A 22,193-nucleotide genomic window follows, 5' to 3' on the forward strand; every position below is an offset into this window, starting at 1 on the left:
CACATACACACACCTGACTCATCTTTATAACCGAATGTATCTAACATCGTCATCCTCATCATCCGTGGACAGCTGTTCTATGTCACCACCGCCAGACTTGTTCTTGTTCTCGAAATACCACTGTACTAACTCTCTGTTTGACAATTTGTTGACGCCACGTACTTGAATAGTTGTGACTGGTGTGGGCTCATCAGCATTCATATTAACTGCGCAGTGACTTCCCTTAATGGTTTTTCTATTTTCACATACAGTTGTCTTTGTTGAACGGCTCGGAATTAAAAGCTGCACGTCAATGTCTTTGCCACAGAGGCGATGACCAGTTCTCTCCACAACTCTTTGAGCAACTGTTACATGCAATAAAACAGGAAAATAACAGAAGGACATTACACTAATAAAAAGAGAAATTCCTGCTCTATCCACAGGGCTATGCTCATAACATAGTCAGGCAGATGACTGATTGCGATACATATCGACCAGGACATAAACATTAGACACACACACATGTTTCTGAATAAAACTAAGGTCATCGACTTGGAAAGTCTCTGTAAATATAAGAAAACACTTTTCTGGAAAAAAAATTAACATCCGCTGGTACTTTATTTAAGACAAATCACCAATTCCGTATACAAACAGAAAACATCATACAACATAACATTACACATACAAATTAAAACTTCGGTCACCGTGTAAGAACGATTAATGTAACGCATTTTGGGTTTAAACCGAAATAATGTCGAACCGAAACTAACACTTTGCCCAGTATTACTCCCAAACACACACGTGTAAATAAATATCTATCTCATAAAAGTGTTTTTTGATGTGATCCAAAGGAGTTTAAAACCAGGAGTCAAACACAAATGATAATGGTACACTTTGATACATAACAATACCATTCATTCCGCTGTTAAGCAAACATATTTTATCAATTTCTATTTATATAAGACTGCATACTATGTGTAGCACTTTTCGAAGTACTTCTTTAGAAATGCGGGGAATCACGTGGTCAGATTTGAGAAAAATGGCCGCCGATGCCTCGATTCGATGGAGAAATTGAGTCTTCAAACAGGTACATCAACCTTATTATTTAATTGTTTTTAATCGGATTACGCCTATCATAGAGCCAGCCGGAAGCGGTTTCAGCGAGTATCAACCGTTTTCCTCGGGTTGGTCTGAGTGTGGTGATAACTCATGGAATATTTCGCGATTTCCTGAACTGTCAATTTTACATTGAACATGGACTAACAATAATATTACTGTTTTCATACTAATTAGCACTGTTTAAGTACCAGTTGTTCATGTGGATGCATTTTGGTTGACAACAAACTGGATAACTCGAGTGCTCAGGGCGTTATTTTCAAGGTAAAGTTGAGTTCCGATTGTTTTTTACGATTGCTATTGAGCACGCACATGGCCCTTATACACTGACAACTGCTTGTACAACCTGATATTGAGCACGCACATGTCAAGGAATACCGTTTTCTTCGCTTAATAAGTTTAAAACAACCTCGCATTGGCATGTTCTGGTACATGAAGCGATACATATATAATGTAAAGGAACTGTAAATGTAAGTTTCGTATACGAAAATGGCCACATGGATCATCAAAATTTTATTTTCAATAGGAATTTTATTGCTAGCCTGTTTCGGTGTAGCTGCTTTTTGCTATGGCTTTCGAGTATTTAAAAATGTTGTTTTTCCTCCAGACAGTTTTATTAATATTTTTGGAACGCTTTTGTTTTGCTTGAAGAAATCCCTTCAGGATAGTGTCCTTCAAGTGCATGTCCAGTTGTTGTCAGACCAAATCCTCATGCATAAGGGACAAGTACATACAAGGACAGGCTAACAGTTTACCCGATTACTATACAGTTTGTGACCCGAACATGAAGTATGAATAGTTTTGACATTGGGAATCTATTTAAACAACTTGAAAATGCATTTTATATCCTACAGAATGTGTACTGTGTTATAAGCTTTCAATATTAATTCATCGAGTATTTTTGTAAAACAAAGTTTTTTTTTTTTTCGTGCGAACACATTTGATGATGTAGGTTATCAACATTTTTTGTACCGGGTAAGTATTATCAAGAATATTGTTATTACAATGATTGTGCTGCATTGGTCTCTTTTCAGTACTCGTTTTACATAAGCAGGATAGAGGACAGACTGTACATGTATTTATAACCTCGAAGCGGGCATGGAACACTATAGCTACAGACACCAACCCAGACACATTTCAATTCACAAGGTAACTAATTTACAACAACAATCATCACTAAGCTTCGATCCTGTAACTACAATGTAGCTTAACTAGTCCATTTAAACCATCTTGCTATTTTGACTATGAATGTCGTGTCCAAAATGTTTTGATTATACATGTACGTTTGTGTATGTCTGATGTGGCTTATTTGCAGTACTAATTCATAATTTAATAGCTTTTTTAGTAAAGAACTACAGAAAAACTTACCTGCGGTCACGCTGGCCTAGACTTTATATTGCCATTGTAATTAAGTTACAGGATCAAAACTTATTGATGATTGTTAATGTAAACTAGTTACCTTGAATTGAAATGTGCAACTTCAATGACAATATCCTGAAGGATTATCTTCAAGTAAAAAACAGCAATCCATTTAATAGTGATCCGAACAGTAACATTACATTAAGTCTCTATGAATAAATAGTGGTTCATCAAGAACAGTGAATTTGTGATTAGACCTGTGTGATACAATGGATTTAGTGTATCAAGTGATTTTAGAACCTTTAACAAGGATCTAAATAGACATTACATAAACATTTTGAGACATTTGGTTGTGTGATAGCGGCACAGTAAGACATTTGACAGTGTGATACAGTTTTACAGTAAAGTCTGAGTGTGAGTGAACAAATATAATCTATACAAAAAGTGCAGTTAAGCCTTCAACAATTAATTATGTGTTGCATTTTCAACACTTTTCCATAGTATAGCTAGCACAATAGATTGTTTGTGCATTCAGCATAACTGCAATTGTGTATACAATTTCATAAGTATGCCTTATTTTCAGTGAGTAAGATATTTCACTTTGCACAGTTAACATATCAGTCTTTTCTTCCATCTCCTTATCTTCTTATCCTGATCTTCATTTCTAATCAGTATCTCTCATAACAAACAGTCTAACTTATATATCTATATTTATTTGAAACTGCCATTTTGAGAAATTTTAAGGCTTATTTAAATTATGTTTATTAAATTTAAACTTTGTGAGACAAGTGTCTCAATATTGACCCCAGGTTATTTGTGTATTAAGAGTCCCCATATATAAATTTACCAAATCCTGTTGATTTGATATTGAGTTGATCTTTCAATGGTCAGTATTTCTTCCAGTACTGAATATATCTAGGTCAATAAACCTTTTTATAGTGTGTTTTGTTCATAGCTATACTAGTTTGGTCATGTATCATTTTTACCTGTCATATTTAAATTTACCTGAGGTGATTCCCAATTTCTTTGGCTGATTGTTTAACATAACTGACAACTTGACAGTCATGTGATATGGTTACTTAGTTGCATAGTATTCTAAAGATAGATATAGTAAAAAGCAGCAGTAAACTGTGAAGGTTTTTTGAGTTCAATGAAATAATAAGTCTGTTATAATAATATAATACAATAGATCATTTACTGGGTCGTAAACTTAATCAAGGACTTGATATATCTAAGAGTATTTGATTACAGATAAATGTTCTTTGTTATTAGTCCCTTGGTATTTAACGTTGATAGATTATTTGTTTTGCAAAGCAAGTCAGTTTTCTGTTTGAAATATTTTTTTGTAAAGCAGATCTTGATTATTTAAAGTAAAAATTATTAACTATTAAAGATAGGCTTTGATTGGTTAGAGTAAAGTACATTTCTTTATAAAGCCTATAATTGGTCTATCTTGTGTTACTTCATAAAGCAGTTAGTAAAAGTAAATTTTTCAAGTAAGCAAATAAAATCATTATTTTGCATTTGAAGATATTATAGAAAGATATTGATTTTTCAATGTTGTTGAATACTTGTATAATGTCATATTTTGAAACAAAGCAAATATCTGTATAATATGTGTTCATAAATATGATAAATGCAATTGACTTGCATAAGTGTGTTATCGAGTGAAACAAACTTACTGAATGATTATTAACAGTTCATCGGATATATTGAAATATTGAAATTGATGAAACTGATTATTGGTTTTGAAACAGTTGAATGAACAATAGATTGAAGGGATAAGTAATTGGAAAGAATACTGCTTTGAATAAAGAGAAGTTGGGTTGATATAATTGATGAGGTATATTGACGATAATAGATTTGATTGATTTATATTGTGAACTGAATTTGAAACTGAAAGTGAAAGTGAAAGTATAACTTGAATTACCAGTACTTGTGAACATGCATTTCCTGAAGTAAATGTGTATATAATATATTTGCCAAATAGTTATGGTAACCTTCACAGAAAGGTATATTTGACGTATATTGATATGATATAAATAAGAGATGCATATTATGAAGTATATAAGTAAAAGGTATTTGTATACATGTATCAATTATGTATATTACATGATTGTAAGGATTGTTCATCTTGTGTACTTTAAAGATGCGTGCTTATTGTAAACCATATTAAATAGCAACATAAATTGTAACCGTGTTGCTTCATAAATCACTAAGGACTTACCAAGAACCCACCCTAACCGAGAGGATTACTTTCCTGACTACTTAAAAGGACATAATAGAGTTTTTAATATCCCGGTTACAAATGTGACCTTGTGAATTGAAATGTGAAACTTAAATGACAATATCCTGAACGGATTTCTTCAAGCAAAAAATCAGCATTAAAACAAATATTTATAAAACTGTCTGGAGGAAAAACAACATGTTCAAATACTCGCAAGCCTTAACAAAAAGCAGCTACATCGGAACAGGCTAGCAATAAAATTCCTATTGAAATAAAACAATTATGATCAAGAGAGAAAATTTCGTGTACGAAACTAACATTTACAGTTCCTTTACATAAAATATGTATCGCTACATGTACCAGAACATGCCGATGCGAGGTTGTTTTAGACTAATTGGATGGAGAAAACGGTATTCCTTGACATATGCGTCCTCAATATCAGGTTGTCCAAGAAGTTGTCCGTGTATAAGGGCCACGTGCGTGCTCAATACCAATCGTCAAAATCAATCAAAATTCAACTTTACCTTGAAAATAACGCCATGAGCACTCAAGTTATCCATTTTTGTCAACCAAAATGCATCCGAATGAACAACTGGTACTTAAACAGTGCTAATTAGTGTAAAAACAGTGATATAATTGTTAGTCCGTGTTCAATGGTATTGGACAGTTAGGGAAATCGCGAAATATTCCATGAGTTATCTCCACACTCAGACAAACCAGAGGAGAACGGTTGATACTCGCTGAAACCGCTTCCGACTGGCCCTATGTTAGGCGTCATCCGATTAAAAACAATTTAGTAATAAGGTAGATGTACCTGTTTGAAGTTTCAATTTTTCCATCGAATCGAGGCATCGGCGGCCATTTTTTTCTCAAACATGACCACGTGATTCCCCGCATTGTTTAGAATTGTTGAAAGTTATTTAACTGGATTGTTTGCAGAAAATTGACAAATGCACGTTTTTTCATTGTCAATATTGATTGAGTGTGACTTTATTATAGAAACATCGCGAATGCTCAATCTTATAAGTTATGTCCTATTGTCAAAATGGTTTACAGTCAGTCCCAAATTCAATTATAAGTTCATGTTGAGCAAAACAGAAGTAACTTACACATGAAAAAACTCTAAAAATTGATTTCAGCTGTGTTTTTCTTATAACATTTTATAAAAACATTGTCGCATTACGGTGATTATCACACCCACGTTGTGAATTTAAACAAAACCCTGTATTAATGCTCAACACAGAATTCACAAAAGGACCAATACGGGTATGCAGTTCAAATAGAAAAGCAATTAGAATATATTTTACCATGCTAGATATTTACATGTGCCTGTGACTTAGCAATAGACATCCGAATCACACAATTTCCTAAAAGGTGTATGATGGTAATTGTTTGCGGCGTTTAGAAATATAAGATCATTAATGCATTTCACACGAATTGACTTTGACTTTTGATATGAAAGTAATTCAGTTGGTGTGTGTGCTCAAAATCTAAAATAATAGAGATAAGCATCTGTCCACATTTATATCGAAAGTCTAACTATATGTAGTATTATGACAAATAAAATGCTCTTTTTTGATTGTTTACCTTACAGTATTACCTTTTTCCATGAATATAACCATTTTTAAATTCTTTTTATTACTTATAATAGACAAAGTTATTTCAGTTTACATAACGGAATGGAGATATTAGAGCTATGATAACACAGACGTGTTGTTGCTGTTTTTTAACGTTAGTATGACTCTGGTCGCAAATGTAGTCAAAGGTTTATTGGATTAAACACAGGTCAATATAGTAAAGATTTTGCAGCAATATATTTCAAAATGCTCCGATCTACAAGACATTTAAAACAAATCAAAACATAAATAGTATGTGAGTTATTTGGTATGATCTTTTCGCAATTTTGAAATTACCTTAAAGTAGCTATCTATTATTTTAGTACTATTACTGTCGTATATAGGATGACAATTGTGAAAAGTTTGTTATAAAATTCTTAAATTAATAAGGACAATAAAGATTGAAGAAGCTCTATTATTTATATCTTCGTTTATTTCATTCGTTAAGTATCGCCCGCGCGTTTGTGATATGAGGTTCCCACACTGATCCAACAATTTCCTAACCGTTCAAACGCGCGGTTGCACTTTACTGAAAAAAGATTTATAGGTTTAAAAAAAGCATGATACCTATAGAAACCTGTCACGAATTAGCGGGTTCTTCACCGTATTTCATTAAAAATGGTGAAATATTTAAAAAGACATCCTCAAAAATGATATCGGGGTCGCAATTTATTCTCCCAACACAGATCTTAAAAAGTCACGTGGTATAGGCACCATGTAGTTGTATATATCGACTCATAGCTGGTGTGTTTTACGCTGGTATAATAGAAACGTGCTGGGAAATCGAGTATGTAACGAAATATCCCACATACACGCAACACATTACTTCATATGGTGGCGTTGATTAATTTATTTTCAAAAATATGTGAATGACGTATTCATTAAATTTAACTAGTTTTACCGATTAGAAGGCATAATGAAGAACTTTTGTACGTTCACACAACAAAAACCCAAGCAAACAATCCCAATTAATCTGCAACCCAATGTATATTATTTAACAAATAGTTTGCTGGCATTGGGTACATTAACAATAAGTTGACAGCACCACGCTTATTTCTAAACTTGTTTAATAATTAAGCTATGTTTGTGATGGGTGTGATGTTAGATATTGATGTTAAACGCGGAAACGCGTATTATTTCATTGTGGGACAATTATGAAATATGATTCACAAATTGAAAAAAACCATCCACGGAACACCACGTATCTTAGAAATTCAGTGAAGAATATAACGTAGCAATACAATGTTTCTTGAAGGAAAATATTGTACCGTTTCACTGTAATACCCATATAGCATAACGTATTTCAAGTAGTTCATACTCAGACGTCCAACTTAAACAGTTGTATGCTCAAATCATAGACAATATGATATACACTTGATCCCAAATAATAATGGAATATGAAGCAAAATTAAAATATAACCAAAACGTACCTATGTCGTCTTCAAACGTTACGATTAATACATGTTCATTGTCTGTTGACTGGAATACTATTTCTGTAATGTCACCTCCACCTGATTTCCTTTCATTTTCAAAATATGCTTCAAATCGATCTTCATTTTCCGCTTTCATGATATCCGCTGGTCCACGCACAATTATAATACACTTCTTCTTTGGAACGTATATTTGTACAGAAACCTCCTTCTGTTTTATTTTTATTGGACGATTATTTAGCACGGTCTTCACATCTACAATAAATCAATTGTAACGATACGATAGGTACAATGCCTATTTACTTTCAATTAATCAACAACACCAAAACAGAGCAAACCTGTGAACGTTTGCATGGCTTAAGAATCTATGATGCTCGTATATAAATGTTTTATTTTTTTAATTTACCATGTTTCTCAAACTAAATAGATTTAACCAATCACAGTTTGCATTTTCTTAACTATATTGCGTATGCGACAATTGAATGCACATCTTAATCATACAAAAGTAACTTTTATTCAAACGCGCGAATTCATAGTTACTCATATAACCGATATAGACTTACCTTCAGGTTTTTCAAACCGAATAACAGCGTTCATTTCAACTGCATCGAAGTCAATTTCCTCTACTGTACATGATTTCAGTTTCCTAGAGGTGAAACTCCTCTCAAGTGTGTCCTCGTCCACACCGGGTGGGATGTCTTCCACCAAAATCTCGGTCAGTGTACCGTCAAATATATGCGATTGTTTGACGTCTATTTCTCTACCATCTTTTGTACTTCTACTTTCTTTTGAAGCCGTTGATTTTGTTGATCGACTGGGTTTTAAAAGCTCCACATATACGTCTTTACTCAAAATGCGATGACCACCTCTTTTCACAACCCTTTCTGCCACTGTGTTTAATCAATAGACATTGTTGTTTAAATGAAACATAATACCACATTTTAATTAAGATTAATTTGTAATAAATTGACTGGTGTTAAATCAAAATCATAAATGATGTGTAAGCAAACAACATTTTGATAGCACTTGTAATTTGAATGCTCATGTCATATGCCCATCCTTGTAATCAAGTATTATTGGGATATTAATATATGCAACATAATCGTATTTTCCCTATTTCATATATGTAAACAATAACTAGAATCATCAGTTTAGTGCCAGTTGATAAGTTTGCCAACATTTCACAAGTTAAACACACCGCTTTAAACAGTTTGCTTTCAAAACGTTGATGTAAAAAAACTCGCTCGTAAGCATAGAAAACAAAAATTCTACAACCAATTGTTAAATACATTTATATAATAATAAAAAAACATCACACATTATGTATATGTTCCTTATAATTGCATTGTCATTGTTACAATAGAATGGTCGTACGAAATAACTTTTCATATACTATATTCGCATCCGTATTGGCATTAGTTTCGATATCGGTTATATAGCAAATATCCGTTAAAAATGAAAATCATTACTTCATACCTCGACTTATTCTTAAGTATGAGTGATTTCTTATCGAACATGTTTCTGACAAAAGTTTTGGTTTAATGTTCAGAGATTGTAAAAACAATTAAAACCGCATATGTGTGTGCTTAATAATTTTGCAAATGCGCATGATGAATAATTAGATTACACATACTATATACATATTATATAATAAAAAAACTTCACGAAGAACATATATACTACCATTGATCAAGACCTAGCCAAACAAATCCAATAAATCCGTAATACATTTTTAAATATTTGTTATATAATTAAATGTTATTTGATATATTGACCGTCAGTTGACCACGTGCAAACACGTGTGGCAACAACTATTACATTATTGAGATACATTTATACTGGGATTTGAATTTTATTTTTGACACGATTAAAACATGTTTTACAAAGCAGTTACAAATTCCAGACAATATCGCATATCAGAAAAATTATTTGTAAAATATTACGCACAGACATAATAACTGTAGCAATAACATGTAGATTGCATTTATGTGAAACACCTTTTAACTGGAAGACCATTATAGTACAGCACATTTCCAAATATTTCATGCTTTGATGTAATACGATATGAGTTTGCGAATATCTTCTGACATGAAATATCCAATTGATGCCAAATTAAAAAAAATATATATACGACCAAACTTTAACACTACTCACCAATGTTGTCTTGAAATGTAACGACGAAAACATTGTCTGTTGACCGGAATACTATTTCTGTAATGTCACCGCCATCTGATTTCTTTTCATTTTCAAAATATGCTTCAAATCTATCTTCATTTTCCTCTTTCATGATATCCAATGGCCCACGCACAATTATCACACAATGCTTCTTAGGAACGTATATTTGTACAGACAACTCCTTCTGTTTTACTTTTATTGGAAGATTATTCATCACAGTCTTCACATCTACAATAAATATAGTGTAATTATGCGACCCATCAAATGCTAATTTAATATCAATTTATTAAGAACAACACAACATAACCCACCTGTTTAGGTTTGTTAGTAAGTAATGTCGCTCGTATCTTAATGTTATATTGCTTGAAAAAAAATGATTCTCGATATAAGTTGAATAACAAATCATTGTGTCTTTTATGAGCTAAAGAACAACACAACAATTAATCAGGTTCGGATCTAACTTCTGGTTGTGTAAATCCTCATATATGTATTGTTTATTTCTCTGTTAAACAAGTATGTAACATTCATTGTTAAATGTTAATCATAAATATTTGGCTACTAATTTAACAGTATGCCTGGCATTTAATGCCCAATGTTTGGAACGGGACCCTTTTTGAAAAGTATCTTTGGACTGTATAATTGTCATAACCGATCATAAACCCGCCAACTTAAAACACTAACAAGTCTTATTACCATGTTCCATTGTAAAAAATACAGAACAAAAACAGAAACGACGCCGACGTCGTTATATGTTCATAAGTACAATTATTAGACTGCAGATGATGTTCATTAAAATGAAAATCAGCTGACGGTTTGTTAATATATTGTCAGGAGTAATTATTCAAAAAGCTGTTGTTTTGGGTTAAATAAAATTTACAAAACAACATTAAACAACTTAAGTTGTACGTTTGACGCGATCGACAGCTGACGTTGAGATCAAGTGGAGGTTTCACACATTTATTACCATAATTATTTAATACAGGAGCAAACGAAAACTGGCAAACGTTCTTTCGATGTTTCTCTTTTCATCTTATTGAATTTAATGCACAGACGAAAAATTATGCCTGTGGACGCAATAATAGTTGCGTCTAAGAAATTATATATATAGATATATATATAGAGAGAGAGAATTGTTAAGGAAATAGTCAATATATTGTAATTTTAAGTAAATTAAGATATGACGATTGTGTGCACATCTAAATCATACGATGGCGCTTTTTTAAACACACATGCGAATTCAATTCTAAACAAAACTGCACATATTTGTTTTTATTGTATTGAACATAAGCACCATATACTTACCCTCAGAACTTTCAAACCGTATGACAGCGTTCATTTCAACTTCATCAAGGTCTATCTCTTCTACCATGCAGGATTTCAGTTTCCGAGAAGAAAAAACGTCCTCTAGTTGTTCCTTGTCCACACCAGGTGGAATGTCTTCCACCAAAATCTCAGTCTGTGTACCGTCAACTATAATCGATTTTTGGACTCCTCTTATCGCGCCCTCTGTTGTAATTCTATTGTCTTTTGATGCCGTTGATTTTGTTGATCGACTGGGTTTTAACAGGTCCACATTTACGTCTTTATTCAAAATGCGATGTCCACCTCTTTTCACAACTCTTTGCGCCACTGTGTTTAATCAACACACATGGTTGTTAACATAAAACATAATAAAAAAATTATTTTAGATACGTTTACAATAAAAAGTCTGGTTTTAATTCGTAGTTATACAGAATTTGTTATTATACAACATACATGTTTCGTATTTTTTAAGTTCATATCCGATGACCATGTGTGATACTCAATATATTACAGTAATAAACACAATAATGAGTGTAGCTTATTAAATGGCGGTTTCTCAAATCATAGGACATGAACTATACAATCAATCCCGATTAATAACACAGTATGCAGCACAATTACAATGCAATAACACTTACCTATTTCGTCCTGAAACGTTACGATGAAAACATTGTCTTTAGACCGGAATTCTATTTTTGCAATTTCACCTCCACTTGATCTCTTTTCATTTTCAAAATATGATTCAAATCGATCTTCATTTTCCGCTGTCATGATATCCGCTGGTCCACGCACAATAAGCATACACTGCTTCTTAGGAACGTATATTTGTACAGACACCTCCTTCTGTTTTATTTTTATTGGGAGATTATTCAGCACAGTCTTCACATCTACAATAAATCAGGTGTAGCAATACGATAAATAAAATGCTTATTTACTATCAATTAATCAACAACAAGACAACATAAAACACCGTCACAAGTATTGCTAGCTTAAGTAGTAATGGGACTCTAATATAAATTTTGAATTTGTATTACATGTTATTCTCGAATAAAGTCTCTTAAAACAATTACAGTGAACATTATATCGACTTAATGGAACACAAAAAGAAATCTGTACGGGTATCTTGCATATTTTTTCCAAATTGTATAATACTGTCTAGAGGTAGCGTAAAAGTGTTGTGGTGTCCTAACTTTTTTTTTATAAACATGTTATTGTAATTATTTGGCGACTCAATTAATATCATACTAGGCACTTCTGTCTAGATTTTAAGAATAGAGTATTTGTATCGAAAACGTTTCTAAGGGTAAAAATGATGGTGACCCTACCACCAGTAATCATCTACGTTGCTTTTTACCACATTCATTTTAAATAAAGAAAGAAAACACTTAGACGATGAAGGCGTTTATATACTTGGACTCTTAACAAGGATTTAACTGCTGATGATGTTCAAGAACATGAACATTAGCGAACGTTTTGCACAGGTATCATCATATTTGCCAGAAGTTATTATGTTGAAAAGCTGTATATTCTTTACCATAAAGTTGTAAAAAATGTTAAGACAAACACAATCATACGTGCGACGCAATCGATCGCTTGCGTACATAATTCTCAAGTTAAGATCAAGTTCCACACATTCAGAATATTTTTAACATAAAGAAATAATGTGATTTAAAATGACCATGAAATTAATGATGAATAAACTAATTTCAGGTGGGAAAAGATAAACAGATAAATACAAATCCTTTCAATATTGCTCATTGGATGTTACTGAAGAACAACATAACACTTAATCAGGTTCGGATCTAACTTCTGGTTTTGTCAATCTTCATAAAGGTATTGATTATTTCTCTGTTAAACAAGTATGTAACATTCGTCGTTAAATGTAAATCATAAATATTTGGCTACTAATTTAACAGTATGCCTGACATTTTTTTGCTCGGTGTTTGGAATGGGACCCTTTCTAGAAAAGTATCTTTGGACTGTATAATTGTCACAACTGATCATAAACCCACCAACTTAAAACACTGACAAGACTTATTACCATGTCCCATTGTAACAAATACAGAACAAAAACAGAAACGATGCCGACGTCGTGATATGTGCAATGTGTACAATTAAAAGACTGCATATGATGTTCATTAAAATAAAAATCAGCTGACGGTTTGCTAATATATTATCAGTAGTAATTATTTAAAAAGCTGTTGTTTTTGGTAAAATAAAATTTACAACAAACATTAAACAACTTAAGTTGCACGTTTGACGCGATGGACAGCTGACGTTGAGAAAGAGTGGAGGTTACACACATTCATGCCCATTTGTCTAGAAAGTAATATCATAATTGAAAATTAAAATGAAATAGATACAACTTTCACAAATAATATATCAGTCGTTGAAAACGTTGATGTTCTTACACATGGTAAATCGCATGTTATACAGGAGCAAACGAAAATTGGCAAACATTGTTTCCATTCTGCTTTTTTATCTTATTGAATTTAATGCACAGACGGAAAATTATCCCTGTGGACGAAATAGTAGTTGCGTCTTAGAAATAAAATAGAAAGAGGGAATTTTTAAAGCAACAGTCGATATATTGTAATTTAAAAATAAATTAAGATATGACGGCTGTGTGCACATCTTAATCATGCGATGGCGCTTTATTAAAATAAGATGCGAATTAATTCTAAACAAAACATATTTGTGTTTTATTGTATTGAATATAAGCAGCATATACTTACCCTCAGAACTTTCAAACCGTATTACAGCGTTCATTTCAACTTCATCAAGGTCTATCTCTTCTACCATGCAGGATTTCAGTTTCCGAGAAGAAAACACTTCCTCTAGCTGTTCCTTGTTCACGCCCGGTGGAATGTCTTCAACCAAAATCTCAGTCTGTGTACCGTCAACTATAATCGATTTTTGGACTTCTCTTCCCGCGCCCTCTTGTGTACCTCTACTGTCTTTTGAAGCCGTTGATTTTGTTGATCGACTGGGTTTTAACAGCTCCACATTAACGTCTTTATTCAAAATGCGATGGTCCACCTCTTTTCACAACTCTTTGCGCCACTGTGTTTAATCACAATACATTGTTGTTAACATAAAACATAATACAACAAATTATTTTAGATAAGTTTACAATAAATTGTCTGGTTGTAAATCGTTATTATATAGAATGTGTTATTATACAACATACATGTTTCGTATTTTTTAAGTTCATATCCGATGACCATTTGTGACACTCAATATATTACAGTAATAAACACAATAATGATTTTAGATTATAAAATGGCGGTTTCTCAAATCATAGGACATGAACTATAAATAAATCCCAATTAATAACAAAGTATGCAGCACACTTTCAATGCAATAACGCTTACCTATTTCGTCCTGAAACGTAACGATGAAAACATTGTCTTTGGACCGGAATTCTATTTCTGCAATTTCACCTCCACTTGATCTCTTTTCATTTTCAAAATATGATTCAAATCGATCTTCATTTTCCGCTTTCATGATATCCGCTGGCCCACGCACAATTATCATACACTGCTTCTTAGGAACGTATATTTGCACAGACACCTCCTTCTGTTTTATTGTTATTGGAAGATTATTCAGCACAGTCTTCACATCTACAATAAATCAGGTGTAGCAATACGATAAATAAAATGCTTATTTACTATCAATTAATCAACAACAAGACAACATTAAACACCGTCACAAGTATTGCTAGCTTAAGTAGTAATGGGACTCGAATCTAATTGACTTTGTATTTCATGTCTTTTTCGAATAAAGTTTATTAAAACAATTACAGTGAACATTGTATAGACTTATTAAAACACACAAAGAAACTTGTACGGGTATCATACATATTTTTCCAAATTGTACAATATTGCTTTGAGGTAGCGTAAAAGTGTTGCAGTGCCTTAGCACTTTTAATAAACATTTAATTGTGAATATATGGCGACTAAATTAATACCATACCAAGGCCTTTCTTTCTAGATTTTGAGAATGAAGTGCATTTTATCGAAAACGTTTCTAAGGGTAAAAAATAATCGTAAACCCACCACCTGTAAACATCTACGTTGCTTTTTACCACATTCATTTTGAATAAATAAAGAAAAAAACGTAGACGATGACGACGTTTATTTACGTTGACTCTTAACAAGGATTTAACTGCTTATGATGTTCAAGAACATAAACATGAGTGAACGTTTTGCACAGGTATCATCATATTTGCCAGAAGTGATTATGTTGAAAAAAGGTATATTTTTAACCATAAAGTTGTAATAAAATGTTAAGACAAACACAATTGTACGTGCGACGCCATCGACCGCTTGCGTACACAATTCTCAAGCTCAAGTTTAACACATTCAGAATACTTTTACTATAAAATAATAATGTGATTAAAAAAGAACATGAAATTTATGATGAATAAACTAATTTCGATAAGTTTATTAAAACGTTGATGTTCGAGCACAGTATAAGTCGCACGTCATGCGTGAAAAGATAAACAGATTAAAACAATTCCTTTCAATGATGCCCATTGAATGTTATCAATGAAGCGAAATCCATGCTTGCGCAAATAGATATGGTGGCGTCATAAAACTAACAATACTGAATCATGTTTGTAAACGTATGCGTCCAAATACACTTGAGTTAAAGTAACTCAAATTATATAAAACGTGCTTAAGGTACAAAATGTTTTTATCACACAACGGAACCAACATGCAGATGCATTGTGGATGTGACGGTTGTATGCACCGTTTTACTTCATTAAGGTTACATATTAATCAAACGCGCGAATCCACTTCCTAAAAATGCAAACGTTTGTCTGGGTTATCAGCAAAAGCGACTTACTATCTGCACTTTCGAACCGTATAACAGCGTTCATTTCCACTTCGTCAAAGTCTATCTCCTCGATTGTACAGGATTTCAGTTTCCGAGAAGTAAAAACGCGCCACAGAGAGTCATCATCCGCACCAGGAGGGATATCTTCCACCAAAATCTCCGTTTGTGTACCGTAGGACGATTGTTGGACGCCTGCTTCCGCAATATCTATTTTACATCTAGTGTCGTTTGACTCCGTCGATTTCGTAGATCGGCTATGCTTTAAAAGCTCCACATTAACGACTTTACTCAATATTCGATGACCACCTCTTTCCACAACTCTTTTTGCCACTGTAAACATGATTGTTTACGTGAAACATAATACCACATTTTACTCAAGATTAATTGCAAAACATAGGCTGGTGTTTAAACGTATATTAATAAAACGGTAATTTAACAGCGTGTTAAAACGTTTCTTATTTTGAAAGTGCATATCAGACGTACATTCTTGTAAATATAATGTTTCTAAAAATAGTACAAATCACATTGGAGTAAGTGTGCTCTTAATTAATACTTAGATTATAACTAAAAGCAACAGCTGTTTTGTTGAATGTTTCAACGTTTCAAAACGTTTGCCAACAACTACTTAAACGCTAGATATGTATCAGTTTGCATTAAAATAGTGGATGTAATTGTTGTTATTTTTTCGCTCGTAGTAATAAAAAAGTGACACATATTCTATAATGACTTGTTTAACTGCATTCGAGCATTGACAAAGGCAATATATTCATTTTTATGTATATTTTCTTGATTATTAACAGCCATTTACTTACTATAAAATGGTCATAAATAAGACATATGCATAAAATAAATTTTTCACCGTTATGACCTTTTATTTTGAAACCAGTTATATATGAAATATTCTCAATGAAACCAATATGTAATTGTTATTGCCGCGTATTATAAATATAGTTTTTCAACGACGAACAAAACTATTAGAGACGCTGTTGTTTATTTATGCTTACGTTAACACATGAATGTAACTAGTTTGCGTATACGTTTGGGCATTCGTAAGATTAATAATTACATGAATGTTACGCATGCAATAATTTTAACTAGATTTATGTAGAACTTAGTTATGTTAACACTTATATTACAATAACTCAATTAATATAAAATACAAGTTATTTTAATGTAAAAAAGGGACTTTCATTTCGTATATTGACATTGATTTGGCAGTATAAATACACTTATACCGACAAATGGTAAATCATTCAGCTATATTTTAAACTCGGTTCGGATAGGACAAGTATGAAAAATGTGTTTTTCATTGGAAACAAATAATGTACAATAGTGTTCATTGGAAAAAAATAACACGTTCTTTCAATAGAGTGTACAATGTTCTAAAATTTAACACCTTTTCCATTTAATACCCATTTAACATTTAACATTTAACACATGTTCCATTTAATACCCATGTAACACAACACCTTTTCAAGTAAATCAAGCTCATACCTTATACACTTATGCCCAAGTCATATGAAATTAAATATATATTTATTTATCATAAAAACTGCATCAAAGTAACTAAAAGTATTACCAATGTCGTCTTGAAACTTTACGACGAATACATTGTCTGATGACCGGAATACTATTTCTTTCACGTCACCTCCACCTGATATTTTTTCATTTTCAAAATAAGATTCAAAAATATCTTCATTTTCCGCCTCCATGATATCCGTTGGTCCACGAACAATTATCTCACACTGCTTCGTAGGATGGTAAATTTCTACTGATACATCCTTCTGTTTTATTTTAATTGGGCGATTACTCAGCACAGTCCTCACATCTAGAATTGTAACAATACGACCCTTAACATGCGAATGTTATTAAAATTTATCAACAACAACACGATTTAACACAAATTGGAAGGTTTGAGGGGCTTAACTAATCATGTCGGTCTTATCTTTATTGTTTATTGTAATTTTTAAGACATGATGAAGGTTCAAGCTCTGGCTAGATTTTGACAAGATAAACATTCTGACTGAGTGTCATCAATATTGCGTCATACATGTGGCCTCTATTGTGGCAACAAGATTTTTTATGATTTACTTCGGACGCCCGTGACCCAGATTCGTTTTCAGCCAAGAAAATGTCATTCAACTCATTTTGATACGTTTTATCAAGATCGACAGAAAATGTTTATTTCGAAAGTAGTTACACGATTTATCAAAGATTTGACCTGTTGACATAGCCTTTAAACGCATCAGAACATATCCGAACTTGGCCAAGATATTGTCAAGATTAATATCAAGATTTAAAACTAAAGATGAGGTCATAAAATGATTGTGTAAATTGATTAGATTTGACCTGGTGATCTAGCTTTCAGACGCAAGCGACCCAGATTCAAATTTTGCCTCGATATTGTTTAGCTGAACCAAGTGGCATCAGGGTTGGGTTTAAAAGTAGCCTGTGGAGTTAAAACGACCTTTACAAGTTGAAGTCGCCCACCACACAACGGACACCAAATACCGGAAACCGCATAACGACTGACGCCGAACATAAGATGATCCCAACAGCTCACCTTGAGCAAGTGGTGCTCAGATGAGCTAAAAATGCAGAAAATAATGAAATTTTTATATAGACATCGAGCTCAAGGTTTGTTATTTGTGTGTTTGCCAATCTCATCCGCAAAAAAATGAAAGAACGAAACGAAGGTAAAAAAAAATCACATACACTGTATATCCATTACATTTGAAAACAATAATACACGTGATCCTTAATTTCTCCACAGGGCAAATGGCATGTGACTTAAACTTACAAAATTAAACTTACTACTTCAGAAGCTTTTAACGTATGTACGTTATAATATTAAACCTTGGTAAACACATTACGCAAAATGCGCAACACTTTTGTTTAAACAAACAATACTTTGTTGAATGCTAAACATACATACACATATATATATATATACTGCTGTAACCAATGGGCAATTGAATTGATTTTAAAATTTAAAACAAGTGTATATTATATTTATAAAGGAAACTATGAAGTCTACATTTAGTTTTCACATATAAAATACACGTATTGCGGTACTTTTACGGCCATATAAACAAGGTTGAAAGCACAATTATAATATCAAAATGTATATCATGCAATAAGTAAAACTGTTCTTGCAACATAGTATACTCTACTAAAACAATCCTCGTCATGAAATTATTGTTTGATGATACAAACTTATAACTTTTTTTAAAAAACATGAATATATAACAATAAATAATACAATTTTTTGTTCTCCTAAAGCATGTATATTAAATAGAAAATAAGTTTTCAATTGTTCGAAGGAATTTCGTGTGTTGACCGATTAGGACATCAATTTGACGAAATTCAGATTCAATTCATTTCAGAAATTGCCTTACTATCGATGCAAGTCGCAACAACAAAATTATGTAATTTCTTTCAAGTGATGTTTGTTTTTAATGACACGTAAACAACACGTGTTGCTTGGAGTAGAGCTAGCGAAATCGCATAAGTATTTTGACACTAAATAAACACTATATTTTTTCTTAAGCGAGTAGCTACAATATCAAGATAGACTTACCATCTGGACTGCCAAAACGTATGACAGCATTCATTTCAACTTCATCAAAGTCAATATCTTCAATTATACATGACCGAAGTTTCTTAGAAGTGAACATTATCGCTAGACTGTCTTTATCTAACCCGGTTGGGATGTCTTTCACTAAAATTTCTGTATGTGAATCGTCAATTGCAGTTTCTGCAGAAGTAATAACAAACAGTATAAAGCCGTGTTTTCTTAGATGCACCTTTTCATTTATTTCAGCATATTGAAATACTGTTTTTTTGTAAATATTCAAAATAACTGTTTTAAAACTATTCAAAATTACCTGCTGTAATGTGTGTACCGGCATTCATTGTTTGTGTTGTGTGTAAATTTCCTTGTTCAATAGTCCGCTGTTGTGGTGGCTGTGGCTGTAGCATTTGTGTAGCGTGAACAAATAGTTTAAATCAAATTAATGTTTTTCACGCGTATATTTACTCAAAATTGTTTTAAGTGGCAGTTACCTTTTAATTAATGCGATCAATAAAAATTAAAAGAATAGCCTGTCCTAATGTATCAAAACAACGACAGTGCAATCACGAAAAAGCACAATAAAACAATAAACGCAATTACATTTAACATGGCCCCTGGTTTATGACACCTAACAAGGGATATTGACAACCTCGGAGCAGACCGAAAGGGGACACATTGCTTCTGCACTGACGGCGCGTGATTACAAAAATACCGGTTTTTGGGCGGCGTTTTGGGGGGATTTTACGTTTTATTTATATAACGACGACTAGCCGAAATATTGGGGAGGCCGCCCTATTACCAACGACCCTGCTTTAAAAGTTGTGTGGATAATGCTAGATGTTGCTACATTGTCGATGAATAGCGTTAAAAACGAGTCATTTGTTTCGATTTGGATTGATGTTTGTCAATAACCAAACATACATTTTTTAATGAGTTGATCAGTCAGGAGTGTTAGTCAGCCTGTTTGAACATACTGCATTTATTCGTTTTTGAATAATTATATGACAAATGTATTGAAGCTTTTCACTTTGCTTGATTGTGAACAAGTCCTTTAAACCACATTTAAAATGACATTTGGTTAAAAAGGGACATTATTGATTTGAAACAAAACCCTTGCACTATAAAGCATACCAGAACCGATTGGCTGATCCAAACTTGCGGCAACTCAAATTCAGCTGGTTCCATGCATTTGACGGTGACACATTCCTCATCGAATTCCAACTTCAAATCAGTACCCTTCAGTTGCTTGGCATCTGGCAACACATAAAGAATACAGGTAAGATCACTCAACTACAGTGCTTAAAGATGATGTTCAGTCACGTTCGCTTAACAATATTTGGGGAAAAAACAACGAATTTGATGTTTGTATATGTATTTTCATTTCTTAAAATGCATCTGCTCAAAGGTGATATTTATGAACAAAAACAACTGCTATAAGAAAAACAATAAGACAATAACAGTTGAAACACATGTTTGAAATACACTAGGACTTCTGAGAAGTTGTGTTTTTCGATTTGTAACTTTAGCAAGATATTAATAAATATTTTTTTTTAATCGGGACCTGCTGTCTAAATGAATTAATTTCAAAGTAAACATCAGTAAATATGGCAAGCTTCATTACAGATTCTCCATATTCGCTTAAATAACAAAAGATTATCGAATTGTTAGCGTTTTAAATACCTGCTAAGTGGTCTAACTAAAGCCGTCACCGTGTGGCATAATACTATCAACGTCGTAATAATAACTGTATGTGATTCAATGCGCGTTTCTTATAATTCTTTGATGTTAAAGAAAAATTGAAAAACATACTGAACTGTTTATGTACATTTTATAGTTTGAAATGCAAAGTTCAATCGATTATTAGTACATAAACTGTATTGTATTGGGTTGGATACCGGGTGCTTCTCTGGATTGCTCGACCGACAACTCATAATTATCTTTCAAGTTAGCCATCATAATGTATGTTGACGTTCAATGAAAGAAAAACGTTCTGCAGATTTGCGACGGTTTATATACGGAAAAAAATTAGTGCATTTTGGAATGTTGTTTGTAAAAACAATTGGTCTTTCGGCCTTTCGTCAGGCTGTGTATTAATTGCAAAAAATTACAGTTAAAATGACAGGCCTTATTCAAGTGTTAATGGTTAACAACATTAATCACGTGTGGTAATTGATGCAATTAACGGATCAATTATCTTCCGTACAGTATCAGGAGCAGCTTATCGAAGCAGAACGGAAAGTATCAAAGAAACAATTTCTCACCTTTGCCGACACTGGGACAGTGATTCGCACTTCGAGATAAACCACAGTAAATAAATGAAAATCATCCGGACTCGGGACCCATTTTTTGTTATGTATTTATCATGACTCTGATTGGTTAATGTTAAATCATGTGTATCATAGCCACGCCCTCTATGTACTTCTGCATGCTCACCACTGGTCATACGATGATATATAAAAATAGCCACCAAACGTACTGCGCTGTTCTCTGTTTATGTTAACCCACATATACAACATTTTAATATCGAGGTATCGAATTATTCAAGATAATGATAATCGAAATAGGCGATGTTT

General features: G+C 32.8%; 1 protein-coding gene across 1 annotated transcript; it reads right to left on the minus strand.

The window, feature by feature from the left end:
* Positions 1-24: 24 nt before the first annotated feature.
* On the minus strand, positions 25-21,573 carry LOC127839627 (uncharacterized). The gene is made up of 8 exons (XM_052368013.1): positions 21,516-21,573; positions 20,752-20,873; positions 19,934-20,018; positions 19,627-19,803; positions 17,626-17,874; positions 8,291-8,617; positions 7,728-7,982; positions 25-344 (listed from the first exon to the last, which is right to left on the minus strand). Exons 1-8 carry the CDS (start codon positions 21,571-21,573, stop codon positions 25-27), a joined length of 1,593 nt encoding a protein of 530 aa, XP_052223973.1.
* Positions 21,574-22,193: the final 620 nt, after the last annotated feature.

The sequence above is a fragment of the Dreissena polymorpha genome, chromosome 7, assembly GCF_020536995.1.
Source record: "Dreissena polymorpha isolate Duluth1 chromosome 7, UMN_Dpol_1.0, whole genome shotgun sequence".
In the NCBI taxonomy this organism is placed as follows: Eukaryota; Metazoa; Mollusca; class Bivalvia; order Myida; family Dreissenidae; genus Dreissena; species Dreissena polymorpha.

Bases quoted from the DNA above. Each gene is read 5' to 3' on its own strand.
- LOC127839627 (XM_052368013.1), bottom strand. From the start codon at position 21,573: ATGGCTAACTTGAAAGATAATTATGAGTTGTCGGTCGAGCAATCCAGA. The intron at 20,019-20,751 runs GTATGCTTTATA...CAAATGCTACAG, and splicing joins GGATCAGCCAATCGGTTCTG to CCACAGCCACCACAACAGCG. The intron at 19,804-19,933 runs GTAATTTTGAAT...TTACTTCTGCAG, and splicing joins CGGTACACACATTACAGCAG to AAACTGCAATTGACGATTCA.